This window comes from Cebidichthys violaceus, unplaced genomic scaffold (assembly GCF_023349555.1).
Source record: "Cebidichthys violaceus isolate CVI_PGR_0920_01 unplaced genomic scaffold, fCebVio1.0.p SCAF_1, whole genome shotgun sequence".
Classification (NCBI taxonomy): Eukaryota; Metazoa; Chordata; class Actinopteri; order Perciformes; family Stichaeidae; genus Cebidichthys; species Cebidichthys violaceus.
In genome coordinates, this window is record NW_027176262.1 from 16,143,548 (window position 1) to 16,170,289 (window position 26,742).

Sequence of the window (26,742 nt, forward strand, 5' to 3'; positions counted from 1 at the left end):
CGTAGCAGGTACACTAGAAAGGTCTGGCTAACACCTATCTGACAAAGTTAGGAAGGATGAGAGCACCATAATTCCATATGAGAGAGGCCAATTGATATTTAGAAGATGGTTTGAGTTTATTTTTTGGGAGTATTCCTCCTGTTAACTGTTTTTTATTGGTTATCAGGGAACCCACAATTTATTTGAAGTACAATTTAATTGAATTCACTCAACAGGTTGATTTGAAATTAATTTATATGCAGGTAATGTTTATATTAAGAAGTAGTGATCTAGCATGTTTTCCAGGAGCCACTTTGCATTATTTTGTATTTCCTGCAATACAGTATTGATGTTTGTGTATGTGTTACTTGTATGGCTTCCACCACCAGGTTTTGCCTTTGAGTAGGTTGAGAGAGTTTTGTATTGAGGGAGAGGACTGCCAGTAAACCGGGTGCACATCGGGGCAAATTGGCACAGTCAATTTACATCCCCTCGATTGTTATTATGAGTATCTGACATTATGGAAAGAGTCCTGCTCGAGGAGAAGTCTCGTTCTGAAATTTGCGGTGACATGTTGCCAAAGACAACAGTTTGGAAAAGGAAATGTACTTATGACTTCTGGTGACTAGTGGTTCTTTTGATTACCAATGTTGAATGCACTTATTGTAAGTTTCTTTGGATAAAAGCATCTGCTAAATGACTGTAATGTAATGATGTAATGTAATGCAAACGCAAGTGGCGGCCAGGCAGAATTTTGTGTTGGAGAACAGAAAGAGTTACTTAGTGTTATCTAGAAAAACTTTTAAAGTCACAGCTAAATATTTACATGATTTCAAGAATCTAGATGAGGTCTTTCAATCCGATGGCCACCTGTATTTAGTAAAAGAGACAGAGGGGGCAGAGGAGGGTGAACCAGCTGCTGCAAGGCCGCAAAGCTCGGGAGGCTGGTGGTGTTCCTGTGGGTGCTGTGACCCATGACCACAGAGGAAGAACGCTGTAAAAAGTGATACCTGTTGCTGCCCAATTTCACAACGAGGCCTCTCCTTGAGCCAGACTTGGACACAAAAGCAAACAGACCGGATTAAGAAAAAAAATTTTTATTTCTCTGTAAGTTGCTTTCTATTGTGTTGTCAGACCCTTAAAATAACGATCTGAGCCTGTCTGTGGGAAAAACAAGCACTTAGTGAATGCAGTGTTAAATTGACACTGTGCAGTGGCCCTTGCTGCTCGTTTCAGCTTCATCTCTCAATACTGGACCAATTTAAAAAATGATTGTCCCCATTAGTCACTTAGACACAAAAGCATGCGAAAATAGGGTCCAAACTGAAAATTACTGAAGTTAACCTTTACCACCATTATTCCAAATTACAAGTTGACTCATCCTGATCTTTACCTCACTATTAGTTTACTCAACAAAACAAGGTCCATAGAGGCATTTCAAGAAATAAACATGTTCTATTACATGTTTTATGTTACACTGAACTTGCCTGTGTGGGTGACCAAACTGAGACGTCCTGATGTTTTTTTATTTCATGCGTGATGACCCTTCCTCTCCACTAGAGGTCTGTTCCTGTTTGCCCGCCCTCTTTGCCGTTCACATGTAATGTTTTTGTGCCCTGAAGTCCATTGCTGTCAATATAGACATGCAGAATGCGCACTTAAAAGCAAGAGCTACGCTGTTGCGGTGTGCAAGTGTTCCCAGGCGCTAATTTTTCAGGATGCGACAGCTGCATCCAGAGATAAAAATAGTTCAACTTTTGGAATGCACCACGTGTCATGTGACACGGAACAACCAATTACAGCTGGCAAATATCTTTTCTTTCTGTAAATTTTAGTCTACGATGAATATATGGAGGAGAAGCTAATTATTTTAGGGCAGGATTACCCAAAGTTTTACCATCTGTCCCACAAACTATTTGACTTACTTTGGGATGAAAGGTCAGCCAAACTGACACAGACAAAGCAAGCCGTAACGCTACAGTTCGAGATGTAAAGTTAATTTATCTTTGTTTTGACTTTGTTTAGTTTAGTCAGTGAGGCTCACTGCTAAATTACCACAACTGAATCATCATCATCATTGCAGCATGCAGATTTTGGTTGCTAAGTAAGGGCAGGTTCAACAGTAGCACAACCCCCCAAGCACCTTGGATAAAAGGATGAAAGCGGCACAGCTGGCATTTGGTCAGCGATGAGAGACAAACGTTTCAGTAGAGAAATGGCAGAGCGTACATATTTTTCACAATTCACAATTAATCTGAAAAGTAAACAATAGTTTGATTAGGACATATAGGCTACTTTGCATGAGACTAACGTGCCTGAGTGCATAAAAAAGCATCAACATAGATAGTTTATCAAAGAATTGACCCCCTTAAAGTCGGCTAAGCCCCAGTGTTTGTATTGTGTTTACTTGCATCGCTCTGCTCGTTCAACATTACATCTACATCTATTGGGCAGCAGTTGGACCTGCTCACGGAAATCTAATGATTCATGTTTGCCTCTGGGTTTGGCGCCACACTTACTCATAGAACTGGAGTTATGTCCAGTAACTATTTTCCATGTCATATAGGTCCATAAAAAACATTTTCCAATAACTTCTACTAGATCTACTCACCAACTTTAATTTGGCTCTTTCACAGTGGTTCCTAGTGTCCTCATTTTGTGCATGAGACATGATTACTGAAATAATATATATATATATATATATATATATATATATATATATATATATATATATAGCCCAGTCCTAATATATAATACATATATATATATATATTTATTATATATTAGGGCTGGGTTAACGCATATTTATTTATATATATTTATATATATATGTAAATATATATATATTAGGGATGGGCAAGTTAACGCATTATTATCGCGTTAATGCATTAATTAATTAACGCTGACAATTATTTGATCGCGCATTAACGCAGTTTTTTTTAAATGCAATACACACCGTTGATGCCAGCAAAATCACCGAAATAAGCAGTGGAGGGAGGCTTCGGCAGACTACGTTGGGTGCAGCGTGTGGGAGAAGTATAGTTAAAAACAAAAGCAAGACAAGCTAACAAATGCCACAGCAAAGTGGATAGCTACAAACTGCAGGCCGATAGTATTGTGGAAGATGTCGGTCTTAGGAACGTTCTAAGGTGCGTTCGTGTCGCGTTTGGTGTGAACGCACCTAAATGCAAAAAATGACGGCACGTATGACGGCACGTATGAGCCGCCCTCAAGACGCACCATCACAATAATAATACACGAGTTGTATGAAAAGGAGAGGACTACATAATCGACGACATTACAATGTGCACCAACTGTTGCTTTCACTGGAGACTACTGGACATCGCTGGGTAACCATAATCACCTCGGAGTTACAGTGCATTATATTGATGAACAGTGGGAGCTGCATTCACATGCTCTGACTGTCATGAAAACAGAAGACAGACATTTTGCTGAAACGTGCACAGAACATTTTATTCATGTTGCACAGCAGTGGAACGTTTCAAATAAAGTCCGCACCCTTAGCACAGATAGTGCAAGAAATATAACTGCTACTGTGTAAAGGGAATACTGCTGTTAAAAAGCACCTTATTTGTTAAAGTGTTTGCAAACCAAATGTTATTGCACTTTTTTTCATATAGCAGTGCTTTTAAAGTAAAAGTGTGCAATACACCACTTTTGAATTCATTATTGAATTTTGCGCATCACAATGCGATTAATCACGAATAATCGCAGAAAATTATGCGATTAATCGCGATTGAAAATTTGAATTGCCCAGCCTCTCTCTCTCTCTCTCTCTCTCTCTCTCTCTCTCTCTCTCTCTCTCTCTCTCTCTCTCTCTCTAACCTTGTGCTGTTGCACCCTTGATAATGATCTCAGGGCGTTTGCGTCATGACGGAAGTGATGTGGACTTAGTAATAATGCCTACTCGTCTCTGACGTAGAAGTGACCAGGGCGCTGATTTAGACATGACACCATCATGTTATATAGCCATCAGATCAACGTAAAGGGACGCATGTCTGAAATAGGTGACTTTACTGCATTCTTAGTTAACGCGAGACTACAAACGACTTCAACGCCTGAGTATCGCGAGACTTGACCAGCTGTTTAGTCTGTTTTTTTAGACTGGTGCTCGTCTGTCTACACGTGGGGAAGAGAGACTGACTTTCTTCAGGGACACGTTTGAAAAACTCACATTATCACTATCGCTCTCATCGTGGCGGCACCGAGGACCCTAAAACACTGTAAGTAAATGAAAAAACTCTGGAGGCGCATGCAGCAATGAAGGGGAAAGACCATGCAAGCCTATAGCCATCTGCATCATGGTCACACAGCGTGACTTAGTTCAAATGAACTCGCAGGGGTGCAACACTCGCACTGTGTACAAAATTACATTCGTTGACATTTCCACTCATCTCTGCAAACTGTCTAGGGTTTACTGTTTGATCGACAGAGCGCAGTAATCCCATGTCATTGAACAGCCTGCACATCTTTCTGCAATTTAACAGTCGGCACACTCAAGCTAGCTTCTCTCCCTGTTGTGTAACTTAGATTACCATAATTCCTTTTCTTGTGCGGTCTCCATGCACTAACTAACAACAGTGTCATGTTCCTTGAAAAGTAACAAATGCTCATAGATTGGCAGTGGTAAGAATGTAAGGTAGCTAGCTATCATTTTCGCCAGGCCGGCTAGTAAGCTAACACGAAGGTTTGAGGCCCATGTAGGACAGAAGCACTCCAGAAGCGTCCTTAAACCCTGCGTCAGTTTGGGACAAGCCCTCACTGGTGTATTTGGTTGCGTTTGAAGCTGTGTGATGCATTGCCTTTATGTGGTGACCTAATGCGATGGTCAGTCGCTGAAATGAAACTCTAAAGTGGCGATATACACGAGGATTTAATTGTGTAACCGACTCATCATAGTGTAATGTGCGTGTTTATCTTCATAGACGGTTTAGCATTGTAACCACTGTGCGGGGCTAGCCTGCTAACTTCATACTTTGTATCATGCACTGCGGCCTCCCAACCAGCCATGCTTTATTCCCAGTAGTGTAACGTTAGCGTTAGGTCACAACCACCTCTGGCGACTTACTGGATTTATTTCCAGTCCATGTTGAGCCAAACTCCAGTATACATCTTTTGGTCCACACGTCCATCTCTACAGGCTAAACGTTGTGCGTTTTAGTTCTGGACATAAGTTTGTGTGTGGGTGTTCTCTGACAAGTTCGTCATTCAATTGAGGCACCTAGCGGTACATATTAAGTTAGTTTCTGTGAATTGTTGTCATTGCTTGCTAACTTATCGCACATCCGTTTATTTTCTCATAGACTGTATATTATAACATGTTAGCAACAGCAGTGTTTGTTTGTTGCGGTATGCAAAGGTAAATGGACTCCCGTGAATTAGGAATAAAAAGCCTCGAGTCTTATTTGATATGCATAGTGTAAGCATAACGTACCCTCCGCTACCTCACTGTGAGGAAGCATTAAAATACCAGAATGCTAAGTGCAGTTTCACGTTGGGGTCTGTGTGTAACGGAACTTGCTAGCCAACTAGCTCATCTCATGCACCGGTCTGTTGCGATGAAATGGTCGGAACGTTACACGACGCGGTCTTGTAAAATAGCGTTCATAATCTAAACACGGCACGTGTTGTGAGCCACACATAACCTACGTCTCAGTGTGGGTTATTAGCACGTAACGTTAGCTAACGCTAAATGTTTTTGCATTAGGTCGTTTAAAGTTGGTATTATGCCCCTCGTGAATATACGACAACTCCGTCAGTTAAAAGTGAAAAGGATCTTCGTGTCATGGGATTGTAAAATGCAATCATACGATTCTCGCTGATCTTTGATTCGGTCAGTTAAATTGAAGGATTAGCCTGTAGCTAGTTGTGGCTAACATCAACGCTGGTTGATTCAAACTTGGCTCTAGCAGTGGAGCCCCTGTACGTTCGGGGTCCTGTCGTTTACCAAACTGCATGCAGCATTAGACGGCGTACTGACACACACAGGCTCCTGGAAGTCTCCTGAAGTGTAACTGTGCGGTAATCAGGGCCACTGTACAATTTACACGCAACTCCCACATCGGCGTTAATGGTTAAAAAATGTCACTCTTTCGATCTGAGTTTCCGATATATAGTTTTTTATATATATATATATATATATATATATATATATATATATATATATATATATATATATATATATATATATATATATATATATATATATATATATATACACACACACACACACACACACACACACACACACACACACACACACACACACACACACACTCACACACTCAGTCAGTCAAGTTTTGGTGTGCTCTACAGTCTGCTGGACTGCTAAGATGCCACATATATCTAGTGCAGGGTGTTGTTGCTAGTATGAAGTGTATACCACAGTTGCTCCGTAGCTGCTTAGGTTGCCTTGCTCAGCAGTAGGGTTTGTGACATGTAAATACCGCCTGACCACTCCCCTCTGTGGAGCCAAGGTCAGCTGAATCATGAAGGAAAGCACCAATGAACACGTGTGACCTGTGGAGAGAGCTCACGATTAGTTTGACTGCTGGACTGCTCTAGTAACCTTCACAAGGTGAACGGAGTGTGGGCCACCATTGCATAGGCACATGTACGGTATAATTGTATACATGTACAGTATACAGGCTCATCAGGACCTCTCTGCTGACCTTTAGGTGTCCACGTGGACACATTTCAGTTGCTGATTTAATATTGAATTGTGTTACGTTTGGTACATTTAACATCACAGATGATATTAGTCATTGCAGGACTGAACTGCTGACTTGTCAGAATGGCATTACACTGAACATGCTGCACCTACAACTCAACCTTATCACATGGATATGATTGTATTCTTGGAGCTCAGGGAAAGTTAATTAAATTTTTATGCTTGATAAAGATATTTGCAGGCTACAGTTCTATCAATTGTTTGCTTACGCTTTGTTTAAAATGACCTGCAAGTCTTATCTGAATTCATATTTCCGGACATTTGATTAAAATTAAAGCCAGAGCAGCAATTTTGAGTGAATGTGTTTTTTAAATACAATCATTTTTTGTTAAGTCTTTGATTTGTAATTAATGACCTAGTTAAATTGGGTTGTGCTGTAAAATAACCAGGGTCAATTATAAATATAGTGTAAATATATATTTCAAAATATTTGTAATGATTGATCAAGTATTGATTAGTGGATGTACTGTTATCATAGCTACATTGGGTATCAGTGACAACAGGACCGATTTATTAAAAGTTTTTAAGAAATGTTGCAGCATTAAAAAGGTTTATACTTGAATTTTAATTTCTGTTAAATGTGAAGATTTCTTACCAAGTTGCAGGATTTATTATTTTAAAAATAAAGAACAATTCAGTATATTCGCATCTATTAGGGTTTTATCCCAGGAAACAAGATTCCTGGGAATACACATCCATTTTTTTGGGAAATAGAACGTGAAAAGGGGAAAACTAGTTATTTTCTAGACATAAACCAAAAATGCACATGCATGCTAAATATTGGACAAGGTAGAACTCCAGTGAAATGCCACCCTGTCAGTTCCTTTAACTTGTGCATTACACATGCAGTGATCCGCAGATGGAGCGGGGTGAGTCATAAGAATCAACATTCTGATTAATAGCAGATGGGTGAAGTTAATGATGTAACGAACCGTAGTTGAACTGTACAGATCCCCCCTCATGGTTTGATGGTTTACACTGACCTCAGAGCAGTTGATATCATTTTTGGGACGGTGGTGAGAAGAAATTGTCTGGAGCCTTGTAGACCAGCTGCTATTACAAAACATAACCACAAAAACAATCTATATCAGCCGATATTGATTGGCAAATGGTATCCAACAAAAAATGTGATGGGGACATCTCTTAAAGTTCTATTTGCTCCCTTTTTTCTTTAGAGCGGATCCCATCTGATCCGTGATGCGGTCCGAACCGTGAGTTTTATGATCCGCAACGGATTTAAATGATACATCATCGATGAGGAAAATATTAACTACGGTACATTCTCGAAAATGTGAACATTGCAGAGAGCAGATCTGCAGAGAGGCACTGTACGTATTTACGCACAAGGAAAATCAGCACAACTTCAATGATTATTTCAGAAGTTAAAAATGTAGTTTCCTGTGTCAAGTTTATGCGGTCAGGTTGAGAATCCATAGGTATATGCAAATGTATCCTTGTTGCTTGAAAGATGCCCGATGTGTGTCGACTGTAGCTGAACCTTAAATTTCCCAGGATTGATCGGGATTGTGTGCTTCTGCTCCCGGGACAGAGACAATACAATCAATCCCTAATATCTTTGAACATTTTGTTTCAGAAAGTAAGGAAAGCAATGCTCAAGTCAAGCATGATGTTGACTTACATGTAAAGAATGGTCACTTCCACAGAGTGAGGCTTATTAATTAAACACTGGTATCAGATCAGTATTAGCTGATACCAAAGCTAGTGCTGGGCATATGAGACTGAATGTTGCCTTAGCTTTTGGCCATCATAATATTGTAATATGGCAGAAGTGTTCTCTTTCCCTGGTTTTAAAGGTACAGTAACGTGATGTCATTTTCTGAACTTACCAGACTCTGTTAGCTGTTCTATTATTTCCCTATAACCATTTATTATTCATTATTATTCCACATTACTGATGATTATCAAAAATCTCATAAATATTTTTGTGAAAGCACCAATGGTCAACCCTAGAATATTGTTGCAATATCGATATTGAGGTATTTGGTCAAACATATTGTGATCTTTGATTTTCTCCCGATTGCCTTTTCCTACCAAAAGCCCAGATATCATTATCAGGACTGGAACAAGTACTGATCAAGTGTGAATCTCTCTTAGGAGAGACGGGGCTTGACATTAAATGTGTCCTCGTATCACCCTGAGGATGGTAGACTCTGTCCCACCTCTTTGGGAATGAGTCTTCATGACTGCATTATTCAAGACGTGGGCCACATTCATGTGTCTGCACCCATTAGCCTAAATGTTGACAGGAGAGTCTCTTATTGCTGTTCATCAGCTCGTTCTATTATTTAATGTGGCAATCCTGAAGATTTCTATTTCAGTGAAAACCATGGAATCGTGCTTAGCGTTAGCAGTCTGGAGTCTTGGGCATTTTTCAGAATTGTGTGCATAGTTACATTTTTTGTGTGTGTGTACAATGGAGTGAAACTGTAATACAGCGTTTTTTTTTGTTTGTTTTTTTACAGTAGTGTCGCCACAGACTCCCAGTTTGTAATACTGCAAATATAAAAATATTGCCATCCTTTCATTAGTAAGACGTATGCTCAATCACCATTGTGTTGCCTCCTTTGGCGACAGGAACTTAACAGACATTTATTTAAATGAAAATGTTTGCGATTGCCTATTTAATGTTCTTAGTATATCCCTGGATCCTGCAGAGGGCCAACAGTTGATTATAAAGAGCAGGTGGGAGTGTCAGCAGCCATAGAGGTCAAAAGTCCATATATATCTATAAATAGATGCATATATAGATGTGTGTGTGTGTGTGTGTGTGTGTGTGTGTGTGTGTGTGTGTGTGTGTGTGTGTGTGTGTGTGTGTGTGTGTGTGTGTGTGTGTGTGTGTGTGTGTGTGTGTGTGTGTGTGTGTGTGAGCATGACATCCAGATCATGTGATGCATTCCTCCTGGTGGAGGCAGGTTTGTTAAGGAAAGGCATGTGCCCATGTCCTTTTTTTAACATGGACAGAGAGTCTCCTCCTGTTAGGCGGCACACCAAGAATTGGGTATGCAGAGGGCTGTTCCAGTGTCTTCTGTTGGGGCTGGTTTCCTAGTACACGCTGACCCTTTTGTAACTCTAAGACTTTCAACCCAGTCAGTGTTCTTTCTCCATTTCATTCTTTTTCCAAACAATATGATTTGGTAGTGTAAAAGCTTTAAATAAGATGAACCGTTCAGCTGGAATTGATAATATGCAGAAACAAGATTTTACACATCGCAATTATTTTATCATTCGTTGCGAAGGTAACAAGATGAACAGTAGAAATGTGACGTTCATGTTACAGAGGAACACGGGCGACGAGCGCTCGAGCTAAGCTCAGCTCAGCTCATGACGTGACTCTGTTAGGATTCTGCCGGCATCGCGTTGCAACACCTGTCCTTCAATTTAATTAAATGCATTAATTGTTAAGGATTGTTATTCTATAGTATCGTTGTTTGTATACTTCTTTTTTTTGTTATTGAAAAATAAGCATTTTTCAAAAGGTTTGGTGTGTTTTTAAGCGTGTTTCTTATCCATATATGTAAAAAAGTATATCTGATTACCAACATTGAAAACAGAATACCTTTCACAGTGTATGGTCCAGTCCTAGTGAATGACTAAAGCTTAACCCTTCCATCAGCATGCAATCAACAGGCAGATCCAGACCACTTTTCCCTCACTAATACAAATATGTGTGTCTTTCAGGTGTAGCTGTTAGTGTCCTGAGGAAATGCCGCTGAGGTTTCGCTCTGTTGTGCCCTACACACTGCCCGGAGTCCTTGCACTGATCGGCTGGTGGTGGTACATATCGCGGAAGAAAGAGCGGCTCATCAGCCATGACAGCCCAGACGGGGCTCCAACAGCTCCGGGTCTTAGAGCATCTCCAGCAGAGGGTAGCAACGGTTTGGTTGAGAAAGGCACTGTATCACCCACAAATGACACAGAAAGCCCCACCCACAGACCACCAAACGTCAGTAACCTGAGAACAGAACATGAGAATATATCCCAAATCCATGTCCACGGCACTGAAGCAACACCTTCAATGAAACCCAATTCTGAAGAAGCTGCCCCTCAGCTTGACAGAATAAAACAAGAGGAAGTCCATAAACCCTCAGTCTCGACTCTGCTATCACCTGGCAAAGAAGACAGTCTGCAGGTGTCATTGACAGACCACACAGACCCAGAGAAAAACTCAACGCCTGCCTTGGTAAAAGAGCTAGAGAAGCACCTAGTCAAAGATCCAGCCTGTGCTCCAGAAGCCACAGTAGGAGAGGTAATTTTGTCCTGCCAGTCTACCAAAGTCACCAGCTCCTCCCCCACACCAACACACCTTTCTGATGCAGAGAGGCCGGAGCCAGAAGGGGAAGTTGCAAAGCACTACAGCACTGTTAATACGCAAGATGAGCTGGTTGTTTGTGCAGCCACCCCAGCCAAAGTGCAGAGAGTGATACCATCAGAGGGAGACTGTCTAGAGACACCCCCTTCAGCGCAGGAGTTCCACCAACACATTCTAACCAGCACACCTACCTCCCTAACCCCGACCTCCACAGCCCTGACAACGGTCCAAGACATCACCACTATATCAGAGACCCAAGAGGACATCCAGGTACACAGCGGCCATGGAGAGGAGCAGGATCTGGAGCGATTAGCGGCTGGACTCATAACTGAGGTCATCTCAGCAGCTACCCAGGAGATCCTTGGTGTCACCAGCTGCCAAGCCACACAGCCCAGCTGCAGTAGCAGCACACCACTGGCTAGCGGCAGACTGTGCTCCCAACAGGAGCCAATCGCAGCAGCACAGCTACTGACTACCCCCTCTCAGATAGGCAATGAGTCTAGAGAGGCCAGAGAGCAAGGGATGCCGAACGGATGCTCCTCGGCTCCAGTATGGGAGCCGATTGAGGTCAGTCACAGGGTTCATCAGACAAACCATGCACAGAGAGGCCATTGGCTAACATCCTCGCATCAAGCAGCACAAAGTACCCTTTTGCTAAACATGAAACTGAAAGGTGATGAAGCAGCAGTGCTGGCCGACGACTCGGCCTGCAGCACATGCCACTCTGAGGATGGCATCAGCAATGAGGACCTCCAGAACAGCATGTTCAAAAACCAAATTGATGTGATCCAGGTTACAGACTTGTCAGAGAACGAAGCCACACAGCCCCAATCTCTGGAGACTGCCACGGAGGCAACTGAAGAAAACTCCCTGGTGGCTGTGTGTGAGATGAGAAAGAGGCTCAATGGAATGGGCCTCAGGAATGGAGCTCACGGGACATGTGAGGTGGAGACGGACCAGTCTGGAGGTGAGGCATCAATCTGTTGATTCTCTGTATTGGTGTTGCAGAGTACAGCCACACTGATACTGCATTACTTAGGTCAATACTGATATTTGAGCGTTTTATAAATCGGGCATTGACATATCGTCCATTTGTTTAGGGCTGCCCCCTAAATACTTATGATTGGCATCGGCCCCCCAAGTCAAATTTGTCTGCCCTTACAAAGTCTTCAGCCTGCTCTTAAATGTGGAGAGGTTGGTTGAAACTGGTAGCTGAATCCAGAGGAGAGGAGCTTGATAGCGGAAGGCTCTGCCTACCGTTCTACTTTTGACTCTAGGAACCACAAGTAACCCTGCATCCTGGGAGCGCAGCCCAAAAATGTTTTCAACCGCTTTAAAGTCAGTGTAAAAAAGTTTCAACTGTTGTTCTTTTACTTTGTTATAGTTTTATATTGTGGTTATTTGCATAAAACCAAAAGATTGTATTTTAATTGATTGGAAGATATTGAATATAATATTCATAACTATGTTTTAAGTGTATAATCACTAAAAACAAAGAATCATTGTTTTCCTTAGCTTTGAAAAAAACATTTATATCTACATGGGGAGCGCCATGTTTCTACAGCAGCCCAGAATGGACACTGGCTCGAGAGAGAGCCTTTTGCGTGTTATGTTATCTGAAGGTAGAGATGCGTTTCAAAACCCGGTATCAAACGGGCCCCCTGCTAAATTAATGAGGATCGTAGTATTGATACGCCCAGAAGTTACTGGTGCTTTTTATTATAATGTTTTGATGCCATTTATTATCAAGCTGCAGCGCACATCTGCTCTGCTCTCTGTCGGGCTGAGCTCCTCCAACTACACACACACACACACACACACACACATAGACTCATATACATAAACACACACACATAAAGACACAATCACACATACTCATATACATAAACACACACATAGACTCATATACACAAATACACACTGTGGTGGAAAATATTCCTATACCCGCTCTGCGTGAGTCTTTTCATGCTGAAATACATAATATCAAAAACCAGGTTGTCTTTTAAGTATTTATTCTCTGCGCAGAGAAGGTTCAATCATCACAACAGAATGCGTACAGTCTCCGTGAGGAAGAACGCGAAAAAAGTGAACAAGCTTTCTTTATACAGAATGAGCAAAGGTGGGGGCCGATGGCCAACGTTACAGACATTTCAGTCTCAGACTTTTGGTCTCAGACTGATAGGAACAACATTCAAAAACAAACGGCCAGCAACCAAAACAAGCAGCCCAGAGGCCTTGGCATGGAACATTCTCATACAACACAGTTAGTTATCTATGTGAACAGGCAAGGGAGAATCCTTCTTTTGCACAACAGAGACACGGTGAAGTTCAACAAAGTCCAGAGCAAAATAACTTATGCATGAATACAATATACTGAGTAGAAATATATACTAGGTAAAAAATTACCATTACAACACACATATACATAAAGACACACACGCACATAGACACACACATCCATAGACACAAACACAGATGGACACAAACATGCACACATAGACGCACAAACATACAAACACAGACAGGCATGAGCAGAGACACCGCTGTGGTGAAGTATACTTGAGTTGACGGTAACGACACTTGTTACTGTACATGCAATAAAATAATACAAAGCCAATACTTTATCAATACATCTGTGAACATGTAAATAAAAGTGAACCCTACCCACCACCGATATGTTTGCACAAGTGACTGTGGCTCAGAAGGTAGACGGTGTCGTCCCTCAATTAGAAGATCGGAGGTTCGATCCCTGGCTCCTCCTTGGGCAAGACACCTAACCCTGAATGCTTAGGTAGATCCTGGTGGGCAGGTGGACCCCTGCATGGTAGCCCCTGCCATCAGTGTATGAATGGGTGAATGACGTGTAGTGTTAAAGTCTGAAAACTAGAAAAGCGCTATGCAAGTACAGTCCATTGATCAGCAAAGCACGCACGATTGGCTAAATGTTTTTTGTTGTAAACTTCTCTGCTGGCTGAGACAAAGCAGGTGTGGGACTGACCTTGAATCTTTAGGAGTTGAAGTATTAATTTACTGACAAATAAACTGTACACACGCTGCACTGCTACGTTCACAGCTATAACGTAGCAGCTATATTACTCTTAATACTACTACTACTACTATTAGTAATGCGGAGCTTGCAACACACTAGTTGAAACCGTGACAGAGTACACCAGGCAGACACACAGCGGACAACCTCACAGCTAATCTAGTTAATGCAGGGGAGACTTACTGGGACAAGGGCTGCATGTTTCCACAACAATGCATACAGGAGTAGTTTTACGAGTACATGAGCACAGTATCAACCGATGATGGTATCGATAGCGGTGCATCTCTAATCTAAAGCAGTTGTTAGGGGATGGAAAGCTTTGATTATGACGCAGTCTACACGCGATGTAGAAAACGTCTAATGTTGCTGTAAATATTAACGGTGGTGATGATTCTGTGTCTAGGATCTGATGTGAACAGTATGGACTCGGTGGACAGCGGCTGCACTATGGGTGCTGGGGAAAGCCAGACCAACCACGCTGCCTCCTCGAGCTCTGAGCTGGTCATCTGGGAGATCGAGGTGCCCAAGGTGAGTCAGTACAAAGTCAGTGGGACATGATATCAACCCCTTTCACGCCGTGCACCAGTTCACCAGAGAAGTCCCGTCAGTGTGAACTGGAACCAAGCAGCTTCCTCTGTTCCAGTGTCAGTGGAATATTTAAAAATAACAAAGGCTTTTACATTCTAACAAAATGCTAAAGTTTGTATAAACAAGTTCATATTTGATGTTGTGGATCATTGATCATGTTTCATGAAATGGAATATAGGCACAACATTTTGGCTAATTTCAGTTTTAATCCAAAAAGAATGTCAATATTGGTATCAGTCTCCAATGTTGGGGTTGTATTGCATGTGTGGGTTTGAACATGTTTGACTGGTAGTATCAGAGCAGACAGTGGCAGACAACAACACTCATGCTACTCTAGTCAGGTCAATGGTGCTTTCCTCTTTTTTGATGGTGACACAGTCAACCAGTTATTGATTTACAGTATAGGGTGGCAAGCATGTCCAGGTCAAAGGGCAAAGATTGATAATAAATAAATGTCTAATATTAAGTACAATCAGGGATGCGTTCAAGAATAAATTACATAACAGCTTAAACTAGTTTCCTAAACTTAATTTTAGAAACAATGAAATGAACTGAATTGTTCTGCAGTTTTAAATTCAGTTAATTCAAAGGGAAGTGATGTCAATCACAAAAGCCAGAATATTATATTCTTCTCATCTTCTAAAAAGAGAAATTTGTGAGCACGGACTTCATCTGTGGTTATTAAACCTCTTGTTTTAGCTCTATTCCTCTCTGTTATCATCTTTGTTGGGCATGAATTCATGTGTTAGGATTCTGATCATATTGGGCTCTAAGGTTTTCTGTGTCTTCATTTTGGATGTGAGTGGGTACTTTTGCTCAAAAGATTTATGCTTTGTCTCCTAGTAGCGCTTCACATTGCTGCTGTAACTAATAGTCACGGTCTCTGAACACATGAGACACAGGATTTAAACTGGTTGTGGGAAGAATTACATTTAAGAGTCTATTAAAGACTCTGGTCTCTGTCCACTTTTTGGAAAAGCTGCGCAGGTTCAAATAGAAGCGCTCTGTCAAAATGTAACGATTCTCAATTATCTATTGGTTTGAGGTCCAGGTCCGGATACAACGTGATCTGGGTTCAGATCCGGATCGCAGTCCACCTATCAGTGACTCCTGATCTAGAGTAACGCCAGCCTCATCCATTTTAATAGAATTTAATAGGCTAGAATCTGTCTCTGGAAAGTTGTTCTTGCATATGCTGACTCGTGCTAGAAATATACCTGGAGCTAATAGTTTTCCAGAGTTGACAGCATTATGGGGTATGTAGAGCCAGTGCTGTTTGTGGGAGTATGCAGGTGTATTCACACTGAACTCTGGAGTCTCTCAGAGTAACCTTTAAAGTAGCCGTTAGGCCTCTATGTTTTCCTCTCAAACAGGATTTAGATTTTCTTTCAGGGCTTGCTTCACATTCTTATAAAATGTTACCACTACAGTTTTGTATGAATCAACTGTTATTTTAACACGTTCCTGTCATTCCTGCTTGTCTTCCCGTACCAGCATCTTGTGGGGCGGTTAATAGGGAAGCAGGGAAGATATGTGAGTTTCCTGAAGCAGAACTCTGGCGCAAAGATCTACATCTCCACCCTGCCTTATACACAGGAGTTCCAGATCTGCCACATAGAGGGTGAGTCAAATCTAAAAATAAAAATCTTCATGTATTTGAAAGGAGCTGTTGACATCCATGTTTTTTTGTCAGTGCTGTTCTGAACCACTTGTGTTTCTCTCCAGGTACGCAGCAGCAGGTTGACAAAGCCTTGTCCTTGATTGGGAAGAAGTTTAAAGATCTGGACATGACCAACCTCTATGCACCGCCGCCGCCCCCACTAACATTGCCATCACTTCCCATGACCTCCTGGGTAAGGGTGGGCTCTCTGGCTGCTCTGTGCCACCATTACTGAAGTGGACAGATATTTAGCCTACAATATATTGGCAGAAGAGTGAGGCTAAAGATTAGGGCATATGTCCACCCAGGCTTCAAAGACATTATAGCCACATCACAGTGCTAGTTGGAGTTTATCACGTACTAGTTTCTCAGCAAATTTTGCATCTCTTTATTTGTCCTTCTGCAGAGTGAACTTGTCAAACACTCAAATGTGATAAGAACCTATGAACAACTAGTGGGAAGTGTTAACCATGCCTTTAGTTCCTTAACTTCTATAATAGTTTCGGTTATGTGGTAGTCTTGTGACGACTGGCTTTTGGATCATTTATCAACAATTGAAGGATGATCGACTGGTTTTTCCTACACTGATTAAAATGTCGTTTTAACAGAACTAAGATGTTTTCAAAATAGTCTCTAGAATGATTCAGAGATGTTTCTGGTAGAGTGGTATGTCCCAAATCAGCACCAGTGAATCTTGAATTCTTTGTTACAAACCATTTTTACGTCTCTTTTCCATGGTGGTGACATGTGGAGCAGACATATGGAGAACATCTCTGTTCTCCACATGTCTGCTCACCAAAACGTGGTAAGAGAAGTTAACGTTATGGAAATGTACCCAAAGTCTTTGTACTTTGTTACATTCAAAGCTTTGAGGTTGTAGAATGAAGCTTTAAGCTATTCAGTACAGTCCTAGTGATTGTGATAAGATGATGTTAAACAGAACATGATGCTGTATGTTGTGGCACAACCACAGTCATTTAAAGGGAGCAGTCAAATGAGTCGGGATAAGGTCAATGAAAGCAGCTATATACCCTCAGCCCGTTGGAATCCGTGCGGTTAAGGTCGGATGCCGCGATTTAAATAAATAGTTCATATTTGTCTTCATTACTTGTCTTCCTTCCTCACCAAACAAATTACCTAAAACGGTTTGATTATGGGATTCAACAGCATTCTGATTCGGTAAGCGGACTCTGAAGTCCCAGTAGACACATGGCAAAACACCACAGGAGTCTGCTACAGGGTCGTGGTGAGAAGAGTCGGTACAAACCACAACGTCCACTTCCAATGCTCATTGGACACATGGCTTTATTCTCATTTCAGACAGGACTCTACAACCACTGACCATAACATAACAAGCTACATCCTACAAGGGGTTCTGCCTGGATAACGGTGCATTTCACTGCAGAAAAAGTTCAGCTTGTTCTGTGCACTCTGGCACTGCACTGGTCTCATTAATAATAATTTAGGATGCAGTATTATTTTCAGTGATGAAGTGTAGGTTTTAGCCAAAGGGAATGCACACTGGATCATGGAAGAGTAACACTTCCTCTCGTGTCATTTGTGTCCTCAGCTCCTGCTCCCTAGTGGAGTGACCGTTGAGGTGATCGTGGTGAACATCGTGTCAGCCGGTCACGTCTTTGTCCAGCAGCACACCCATCCCACCTACCACGCTCTGCGCAGCCTCGACCAGCAGATGTTCCTCTGCTACTCGCAGCCGGGCACCCCTGCCCTGCCCTCACCTGCTGAAGGTAACCATGGCCACACTGATGATGTGTCTGCACTTCAGGAAACCTTACACTCCACGGGCAGCTAGAACGGCATCTTCAGCGACAGTAAACATGCCTAGCTGCATTGTGAAAATTTGAGAGAAAAAATTAAATTGCACCTATATTATATTATATTATATTTAAGGAACTGGTGTTTGAGTCCTAGCTAACACCACAGTCGTATCTATTTTATCCTACTCACCTCGTGTTGATTTTCTCTCATGCCTCCATAGTGAACAGAGCATCCTAAAAACAAAAAGTCTTGATGGATTGAAGTAAATGAACAGTAAAACTATAGGTTGTTTGTGAAGTAATGAGCACATGATGGATAAATGACATGTGGATTATTCTGAAGAGTTGTGTGAGAGTTTAAACAGATGTTTTGATATAGTTTCGGTTCACCAAATGCTGAAGAAAAATGTCTAAAATATGCAACAGGTTGTGGCCCCATAAAGAAGGTCAGCGAAACAAAACTAATCTCAGCCAAGGGACAATTGCTAATAATTCTATTTTGGACACAAAATGCAGCAACAAAGGAACATTTGTCTTCATTGTGAATATTTGAACAATCAACCAATACAAAAGTAGAAAAAAACAGATATAGAAAAAATATATATACAAAATCACTGAAATAGGAATCCTAATCCCAGTTAAACTTTATCATTTTAATATGTTTTGGAATTATTTTTTAATTTGAATATTCTGAAAAAGAATCGTTTTTGTGTTTGTGTTTGTCCTCCAGTGGGTGTGATCTGTGCAGCTCCTGCGGCGGAGGAAGCCTGGTGGAGAGCTCAGGTCATCACCTTCTATAAGGAAACTAATGAAGTGGAGATCAGATACGTCGACTATGGAGGCTACGACCGAGTTAAGATCGACTCACTGCGGCAAATACGGTGAGTGTTGGAGGTCTCACCATTTACAATACAAACAAACAGGATGCAAGTGCTTCTCTGAAAATGCTTTGTAGCGGTCGCTGTGGGAGAAGCATTCCAAATTCTTCCACCAGGGGCCTTCTCTGGAATTTAGACTAGTTCTAGACCAGATATGTTTCAAATACATATATCTATGGAATTTAGTTTCAGTTCAGGACCAAGTCTAATCTTTGTCCAGGTAACCACTGCGCTGTGTATATTCACACAAATTTGAGTAAATTAACTTTATATTGTAATATCTCTCTTTAAAACAAGTTTTAAAGAGAAACGTTTGAGACCTCGGGGTTGTTGTTGGTGGTGGTGGTCCTGAATTTTGAGCCAATTCACTATCGTGCTGGTAATATTCCAGAAACAGAGAGCTGCACACACTTTGTGCTGCTCCCTGGTCTCCATCCTCTTCCAGTACAGCTCCAATATGTCTGTATTCTGTCTTGTCCCTGGCAGGGGGCTGTGTAGCTGTGGTTGTGCTCTTGTCAGACTCAGAACTTTAGTGTGTCTAAGTTAGTTTATTTCCACAAAGTCAATAAATAGCACTGTGCCTCCTGAGGTGCAATCATACTGAAATGTTTTCATTTTGGAATTTCAAATGCAAATTGCTATATATCACACTCCCAAACATCTTCTCTAACTATATGTGATTGTTGCAGCATTGATCAGTGTACCCTGACCTTCTCACTACTGCCACCATCAGTTGTAATTGACCCACCAAAGTGTGGAGGAGATGCACTGTGGAGCTGGTGAAGGCACAGCCAAAGCAGTCGTTCTGGTGGTTCAACAAAGTGCTGACTAAGGGACATTGTGGATGAGAAGATTTGTGAAAGATTTTGAAGATTTTCTTTTACTGATTCCTCAGTTTTTTATTTTCCAGGTCTGATTTTGTAACACTACCATTTCAAGGGGCTGAAGTATTGCTTGACAACATCGCCCCACTTCCAGGTACAACATTGTTTAATACACCATTTTCAACAGCAGTTTGACAACAGCAGTGCTAGTAGTTCTAGTGTCTTCATGTTGCGGTCTGAAAGCTGCAGGTCGTGTATAGCTGGAACTGTTGTTCCTCTGTGGTTGTTCTCACGTGTCTTTAAAATGCCCTGTTACCAGGAGAGGATCGCTTTTCACCAGAGGCCACAGCAGCGCTGGAGGAGATGACCAGAGGAGTGGCATTGCTTGCACAGGTTAGACCACCTTCCTCACTGAGCTGAACTCCAGAGGGTTGGTCTACTGTAACTGACTCACCATGTGTGTCTCTCTCTCTCTGTGAAGGTGTCAAACTACGACAACAACACAGGCCTCCCTCTGGTCCACCTGTGGAACATGGTCGGAGAAGAGGTACGATGCTTCAATGCACCCGTCTGAGACATGTACTTGTAGTTTTAGGGGTATTTATGTTGTATAACTGTACTGGTAGTTTTAAAGTTGAGGGTGTCAGTGGCGAGGGAGTTTTTACTTTGTGCAATTAATTCACACGTCAATAGATGTTTCTGTACACATACCGCAAATGTTCCCCTGTGAAAACCGACTTTTTCACCTTTTTCGGAGCTTTCGCACAGTGAATATAGGCCTTAACCAATGCCGTTGTGCACTAAATATTATCGTCTTCCCTCACGGTATAAAACCCTGCAGCCACACAAAACACCTTTTTAAATGGACCACTTACATACACATTTCTACTCCACAGCTGTCTCTGGAAAGATGGCATCAATACATACAATAAACAGAAAATAACAAATGAATGGGATTGTGTTACATACAAGTGCATTTCATAATCATGAAATGCACTTGTATTCCTCTGAAACCTATTATCATGCTACAAACGGCAGCAGCGTGATGAGGAGCTGAACGCTGCACCTTTTTCTTTTTTTTTCATGTTCAACTTTGGGTAAAACGCTCCGCTCGTCTCTTTCGCTTTTTACCCAGCCATCCAATCACAGTGGAGGAGGGACAGATGGCCTAGCATAGAGACGTGATGTTTCCAGCACATCTCATTAGCCATAGACTGTCAGGTCTGTCCTTTCTCCCTGCGTGCTTCATCCAGAGCCAATGTTTTCACTGCTGCGGGTATGACATATCGTAGCAACCAAAGCGTCTCAGCTGAAAGAAGTTGCACCTCCAAAGAGAGCCTGACTTTTCACTGGAGAAAAAAAAAACAGCCCCAAATTGTGTTAGTACGATTCTGTTGTACTAACACAATCTTCATGAATGGAAAATGTAGGCCCATTGAAAAATAAATGAAAATCAACGGGGATCTGAACAATTGGACCAAAAACAACCAACAACTTTAAATGTTATCCCCGAGGCATGACTCGCCTCATTGGACATGCATTCAACATGCCAACACCAACGAACAAGCTGTCGGGGAAAAAAAACGTCGCTATTCAGGCAACATTGTTTTATATTACAGATAGCCCTCAACACCTTTTCTTTTCAGTTATTGATATGATAAAGAAAATTTTGCTATATAATGTGAAATTGGCATTACACGATCCACTAGACGGAAGATGCATCACTCTGTTGCAGTTGTTGGAACTCAAAAACCCACTGTGTCCACTGACTGTTGTACGGTGGTGCCACAGAGTGAAGCTGCTGTCACCTCATAAACATCGTCCTGCAGAGAGCACATAAACCAGCCGTCAGGTTACAGAGTTTACGTGAAGTATCGACAGCTGATGTGACCTACTGCTGGTGACATTTGTCATTTCAACCAGTGAAAGTGACGGTAGTAGTTTCTTTACTACAATATCGTCCTCTGGGGGAAAAATGTTGAGCTTTTTATTTCTTTTAGCTCTCTGCAAACCGATACTGTGGCTGCAGAAAGCGTTTCACTTTATTGTTTTCTACAATTCAAATGATCAGAAAATAAATCATTGTATTTCTATTTTAATGTTTGCTATGACTACATTCTTGACATTAGTAGTTTCTATTATGTATAATAATCTGTGTTAGGAAGTTAAACAGGTCATCAAGGTCGTTATGTAGCCAAGCAGGACTGTGCTGCCCCCCAGCTGCTAACAGCTAATGTTAACTAGCTCTCCTCCTACTGATTTCAACACAGATTTTAAGCTCAGTGTGATTTTAAACATTCATGACGATCTCCCAATGCCATATTTGTACTGGATAAAGATCACATTTATTTTTCTGTTGCCCAAACAGCTTGCTGATTATGAGCCTTAATGTTGAGCCCTAACCAATTCCATTTCTCCTCATTTCAGGTGATTTCAGTGAACCGTACGCTAGCAGAGAGGGCCCTGGGTGTTTGGGTGGATGGATTTTGAACTCCTTCATGCTCTGAGCTCCATCCCCTTATTCTCTTGTGAACAGCTGTCTTGGACCCGGGTCATCCTGAGGTCCCAGCCCCACCAGACACGCCGGTGGATCTAAGAAGATTGTTTTTTCTTTCATTGCTCTTTTTTGTTCTATTTTTTCCCGAACCCCATTTCTTTGAAAAGAAATTAAAAATTGTTTTCAGGCAAAATCTACAAGAACAGCACTGCTTCAAAATAAGACGACCTCCCCTCTTGTTCTTGTACACAAAAATAACTTAAAGAAGGAAAGGAACAGGTACTTGTTAAAAAAAAAAAAAAAAAAAAAAAACATTTTTAAATCTATATTGTAACTAAATAAAGGTTCAACCAATATTTTTTTCCTCCCACATCCCAACTTAATTTTTGCTCCGGGCCTTTGCTCACTGACTGTGGATCATCGTGCTGTGTGGAAGGACAAACGCCTCCATCAGAATTGTCGACACTTGTGAACAGTTTGGAGTTTCATTGACACCTCGGTTATCGTCGTCTGTAGCTCACTACATTTCAAAGAAGATTTATCTGATATTTTGGGGTTCTTGTCTGGATAGAATGTGGGGGGCAGAGAGGCTGTAGAGACTGATGAGTGACAGCATAGCACAGAGGAGACGAAGCCAGAGGCTGGTCCCTGGTGGAGCACCCAGCTGGTCTGCCCAGCAGTGTTTCATTAAGAGACATGGACTTCTCTGGGGTGTACGTCCAGAGCTGCAGCTCCACCTCCAACCAGGACGGAGGACAGACCTGGTTCCCTTTGCTCTGCCTTTCTCCACCAACTTGCACTGCGTTTATATAGAGAAGCCAGGGATTTCAACATACCGGACAAAATGCAGTTGACCAGTTTTTCATATTGGAGCTCTAAGTTGGGCAAGATTTCCTTAACTCAAAATTTCCAAGATGCATTTTTCAGACAGCATGTCAGCAAGACAGCGTACCGCTGACGATGCAGATCATTATGGAGGGGCTGTTTGTTAAAGACTGACAGAACTGTAAAGATCCACTCCCATTGTGTGATAGCACCTCCAAATTAAGTACCCCCACAGTTGAGATAAGAAAAACATAGTTAAAAGACAATTCTGTACTACAAAAACTACTTGGAAAACGTTGCTAATTAACGGCACCATTACAGAGTTGGCTTTTTTTTCTTCTTCTTTTTTAAATCTATCAAAACTAACAAATGATCAAACATTTCAATCTGAAGGGAAGCGTAGCGGCTAGAGTTCTGTGTTGACTCATTTTCACATGTTGGTCAATGTCTCATGGGTGTCCTCTGGTTTCATAATTCCAAAGAAAAGGATGATTCATGCGGTTAGTGAGTTTCAGTACAAGGACTTGAGGGAACCACCAAACTCTGACTGACGTGGGAAGGAAACGCTACACAAGAGTTCATTTTCAGTGCTGCTCGTCAGTATGGACCAAATATTAACTGTTGGTCTAAATCCAGTGTGTGTCATTGGAGCCCATGGTAAAGCAGCCTCACTGTCCACCTGTGTGTGTCACCACAGACAGCAGGGCCTTGTTCTTCATGTGGATGAGATGATTCATCACTTCTTCGGCTTAAAGATGATATGGATCAGTTGTCATGGCAACAAGTCCTCAACCCAAACCTGAAACGTTGACATAATTCAGATTTTAGGGGCCTGTATCAACAAGCAATGTATACGTCATGTTAATGTGAGCTGCAGTGATGGAATAAGTATAAATGCATCAACACTGTCTGGAAACAATGAAAGTGCAGATGAAGTCAGTTGATTAGTATTTAGTGAGATACACACTACTGTTTGTTAGAAGCCCTGTTTTAACCCACAGTGATTTAAAAAGGCTACAGTAATAAGAGCAACCTGTTTCTATAGGCCAGGAGAATCAAAGTGGAAGAGGGATGACTACTTTTCTAGTGATCTGATTGGTTTGAAGGACAGTTGACAGATTTTGATTGGATCTCCTGAAGTAGCAGTGCAGCATATGTTACCATGGTAATCGCTACCTCCTTAGAAGTGAGCCAGTCAGCCACTAATTTCACTTTGTGATACAGGCCCCTGATGGAAACCTTTCTAGTTTTTGAGAATGAACACAATGTGGGTGTAATTCTACATTTCTTCAAAAGCATGTCTTCCTTCCAAAATAAGAGCGCGGTGTCACTCATAATGTAATCCAAGTTTAACAAATCAATTCTTTTACTGTGTTTGACAAACCAAGTCTTCTGGATGAGACCATTATAGCTGGCTATCGTCACGTTAGCCTGAGTGCTGTTTATTATGAAAAGCTTGGCTTCTTCTAACCCAACCCAAAATTAATGTGGCCGTATTAATAGAAACATGGTGATAGAACGCAGACATGAAGCGCGGATCACCTCAATTCAACAAGCCTAAGAGAAAAATGTGATTTATTATGACTTTATGAAACTGTAAATGAGCTTGATCTATTTCAGCCGTCCTTGTAATGTTTTATGAATCACCCCTCTGGATTAGCTAAACTACATATGAAGAACAAGGTCCTGCTGAGCAGGGACACCCACAGTCCTACAAGTTTCTTTTCAGTCCAGTCTGCTACTGTAGTATAGATTACACTATTTTTCAGACATTGAATCATGTTCTAAATATTAATAATGTAATTCTAAATAACATAAACTCTGTCTATTTCTTATTTTTTATTAAGTCTCTTCAATGAAAAATGAAATCACTGTTACCCAAGCAATAAGGCAGCTTTATTTTGAATTAGGAGGACAGAATGTGGAAAGGGGTGGGCTTAAAGTGCTCCATATAACACCACTACAAACAGAGCATGTTCTCTGCATAACATAACACATGTAAACAACACTTTAAAAACTCCTCAATAATACATCTTGTCAATAATGTATCTCAGGAATGGTTGATTAGGTGGTTGGTTATGGACTCAACAGGCCTGAGGGCAGCTGATAGAGGAAAGGGGCATGATTGTGCTTGAACAGAGACAATTCTGATGTAAGGGAAATTAGGCATTTTGACGAAGAATAACATAAAAGACATTTATGAGTTCTTGAAGAAGGTGTCCTTATGTTGGTGCTGGAATTGGAGCAGTAGCCATATTGTATCTTGTTGGCTTGTGTGCATACTTCCTCTCTGTTCCATACAAACTGTCTGATCCCGTCTGTCCCCCTTTTTTAAATCCAGATAAATTACCCTCACCACACCTTAAAACATTTTAATCGAACTAGAGTTTTGTTCATTTCTCTGTAAATAAGATGTTTGACTGTACTTTTCTATAACACTGGAGAGAAAGAGGTATAAAGGGAACATTATTGGTATTTTTTTCTGTTTGGTTTGTTCTGGTTCATCCTGCCTCCCCTTTTTCAATCAATGTTCTCAAGCTGTGAGATAAGTGTTTGCATAGCTAGACAAGTCATCATTTGATTATTTAAATGGGTGTTACGGTCGTCTGCCCAAAAGCATTTAACATGTACAGACCAGTTTTGCTAGGCTCATCTTAAGTTTGATTTGTTGATTGTACAGATCTATTAAGGGAAAAAAAATAAAGTTATTGAAAGTGTTTATTGTACTTTTTCCCCCCACATGTTCATTAAAATGAAAGGATTCATGGCAAGTCTTGGTCACATAGTTTTCTTGGCCAATGGACATTTAAAGAGAACAGTTTTTTTCTGGCGACAGTCGTGTTCAGAGGAGTTATGTTTACAGGTTGTCCCTCTGCTCCATTCTAAACACGATATCTCAGGAACTCCTTCAGGGAATTTCTTCAAAATTGGTGCAAACATCCACTTGGACTCTAGGATGAACTGATCTGATGAAAATAACTTTTTGTCACATGTACTCAAACCGTCACTATATCCTGAGACAGATAATATATGAATATGGTTCCTCTGTCCTTTTTAGTGCTCCTAATGGCATTTGCAAGATTCTGCAGCGATGGCAGGAAACCATCCAATCAGAGCCAACGAGTCTGTAACGCAACTGTCAAACATAGGCAGAGCTGATCAAATATAAATCAAGATGTTACAGTGTTGCCTATTTCTCACCTCAAACGTCTTCTGAAACAAATGTTACTGTATGTAGCTGTAAAATGAGAAGTTCTGTGACCTTGCCACCATGTTGAAAACGGTAATAATACTTTCATCAATATCTAAATGTGACTGTAATTGACACTGAATTATTGGTATTATAATTTATTACGTTCCTGTTTTCACCCATCTGAGAAAGCTTATTGTTACAGACATGCTGAAATGCATGATGGGAGAAGTCTAACCTCATAGTGAGAGCAGTTTCACACTGAAATCCATGTCACTTTTTCCAAGTTGCTATTTATTTGGAGCCTGTGTTGTCTGACTAGTGTTCACTCATCTGCTGTGCTGGTTAAAGGCCCTGAGGACCAGAGGCTGTACCAAAATAAGACCGGATACAAAA

The 26,742-nt window shown here is 41.3% G+C and overlaps 1 protein-coding gene across 1 annotated transcript; it reads left to right on the plus strand.

Moving 5' to 3' along the window:
• Window positions 1-3,956: 3,956 nt before the first annotated feature.
• akap1b (A kinase (PRKA) anchor protein 1b) lies at window positions 3,957-25,873 on the plus strand. Its single transcript, XM_068712458.1, has 11 exons — window positions 3,957-4,223; window positions 10,430-12,027; window positions 14,510-14,634; window positions 16,189-16,315; window positions 16,420-16,547; window positions 17,925-18,102; window positions 18,863-19,013; window positions 19,921-19,988; window positions 20,154-20,227; window positions 20,316-20,381; window positions 22,262-25,873. Exons 2-11 carry the CDS (start codon window positions 10,455-10,457, stop codon window positions 22,322-22,324), a joined length of 2,553 nt encoding a protein of 850 aa, XP_068568559.1. The 5' UTR covers window positions 3,957-4,223; window positions 10,430-10,454; the 3' UTR covers window positions 22,325-25,873.
• The last annotated feature ends 869 nt before the right edge of the window (window positions 25,874-26,742 follow it).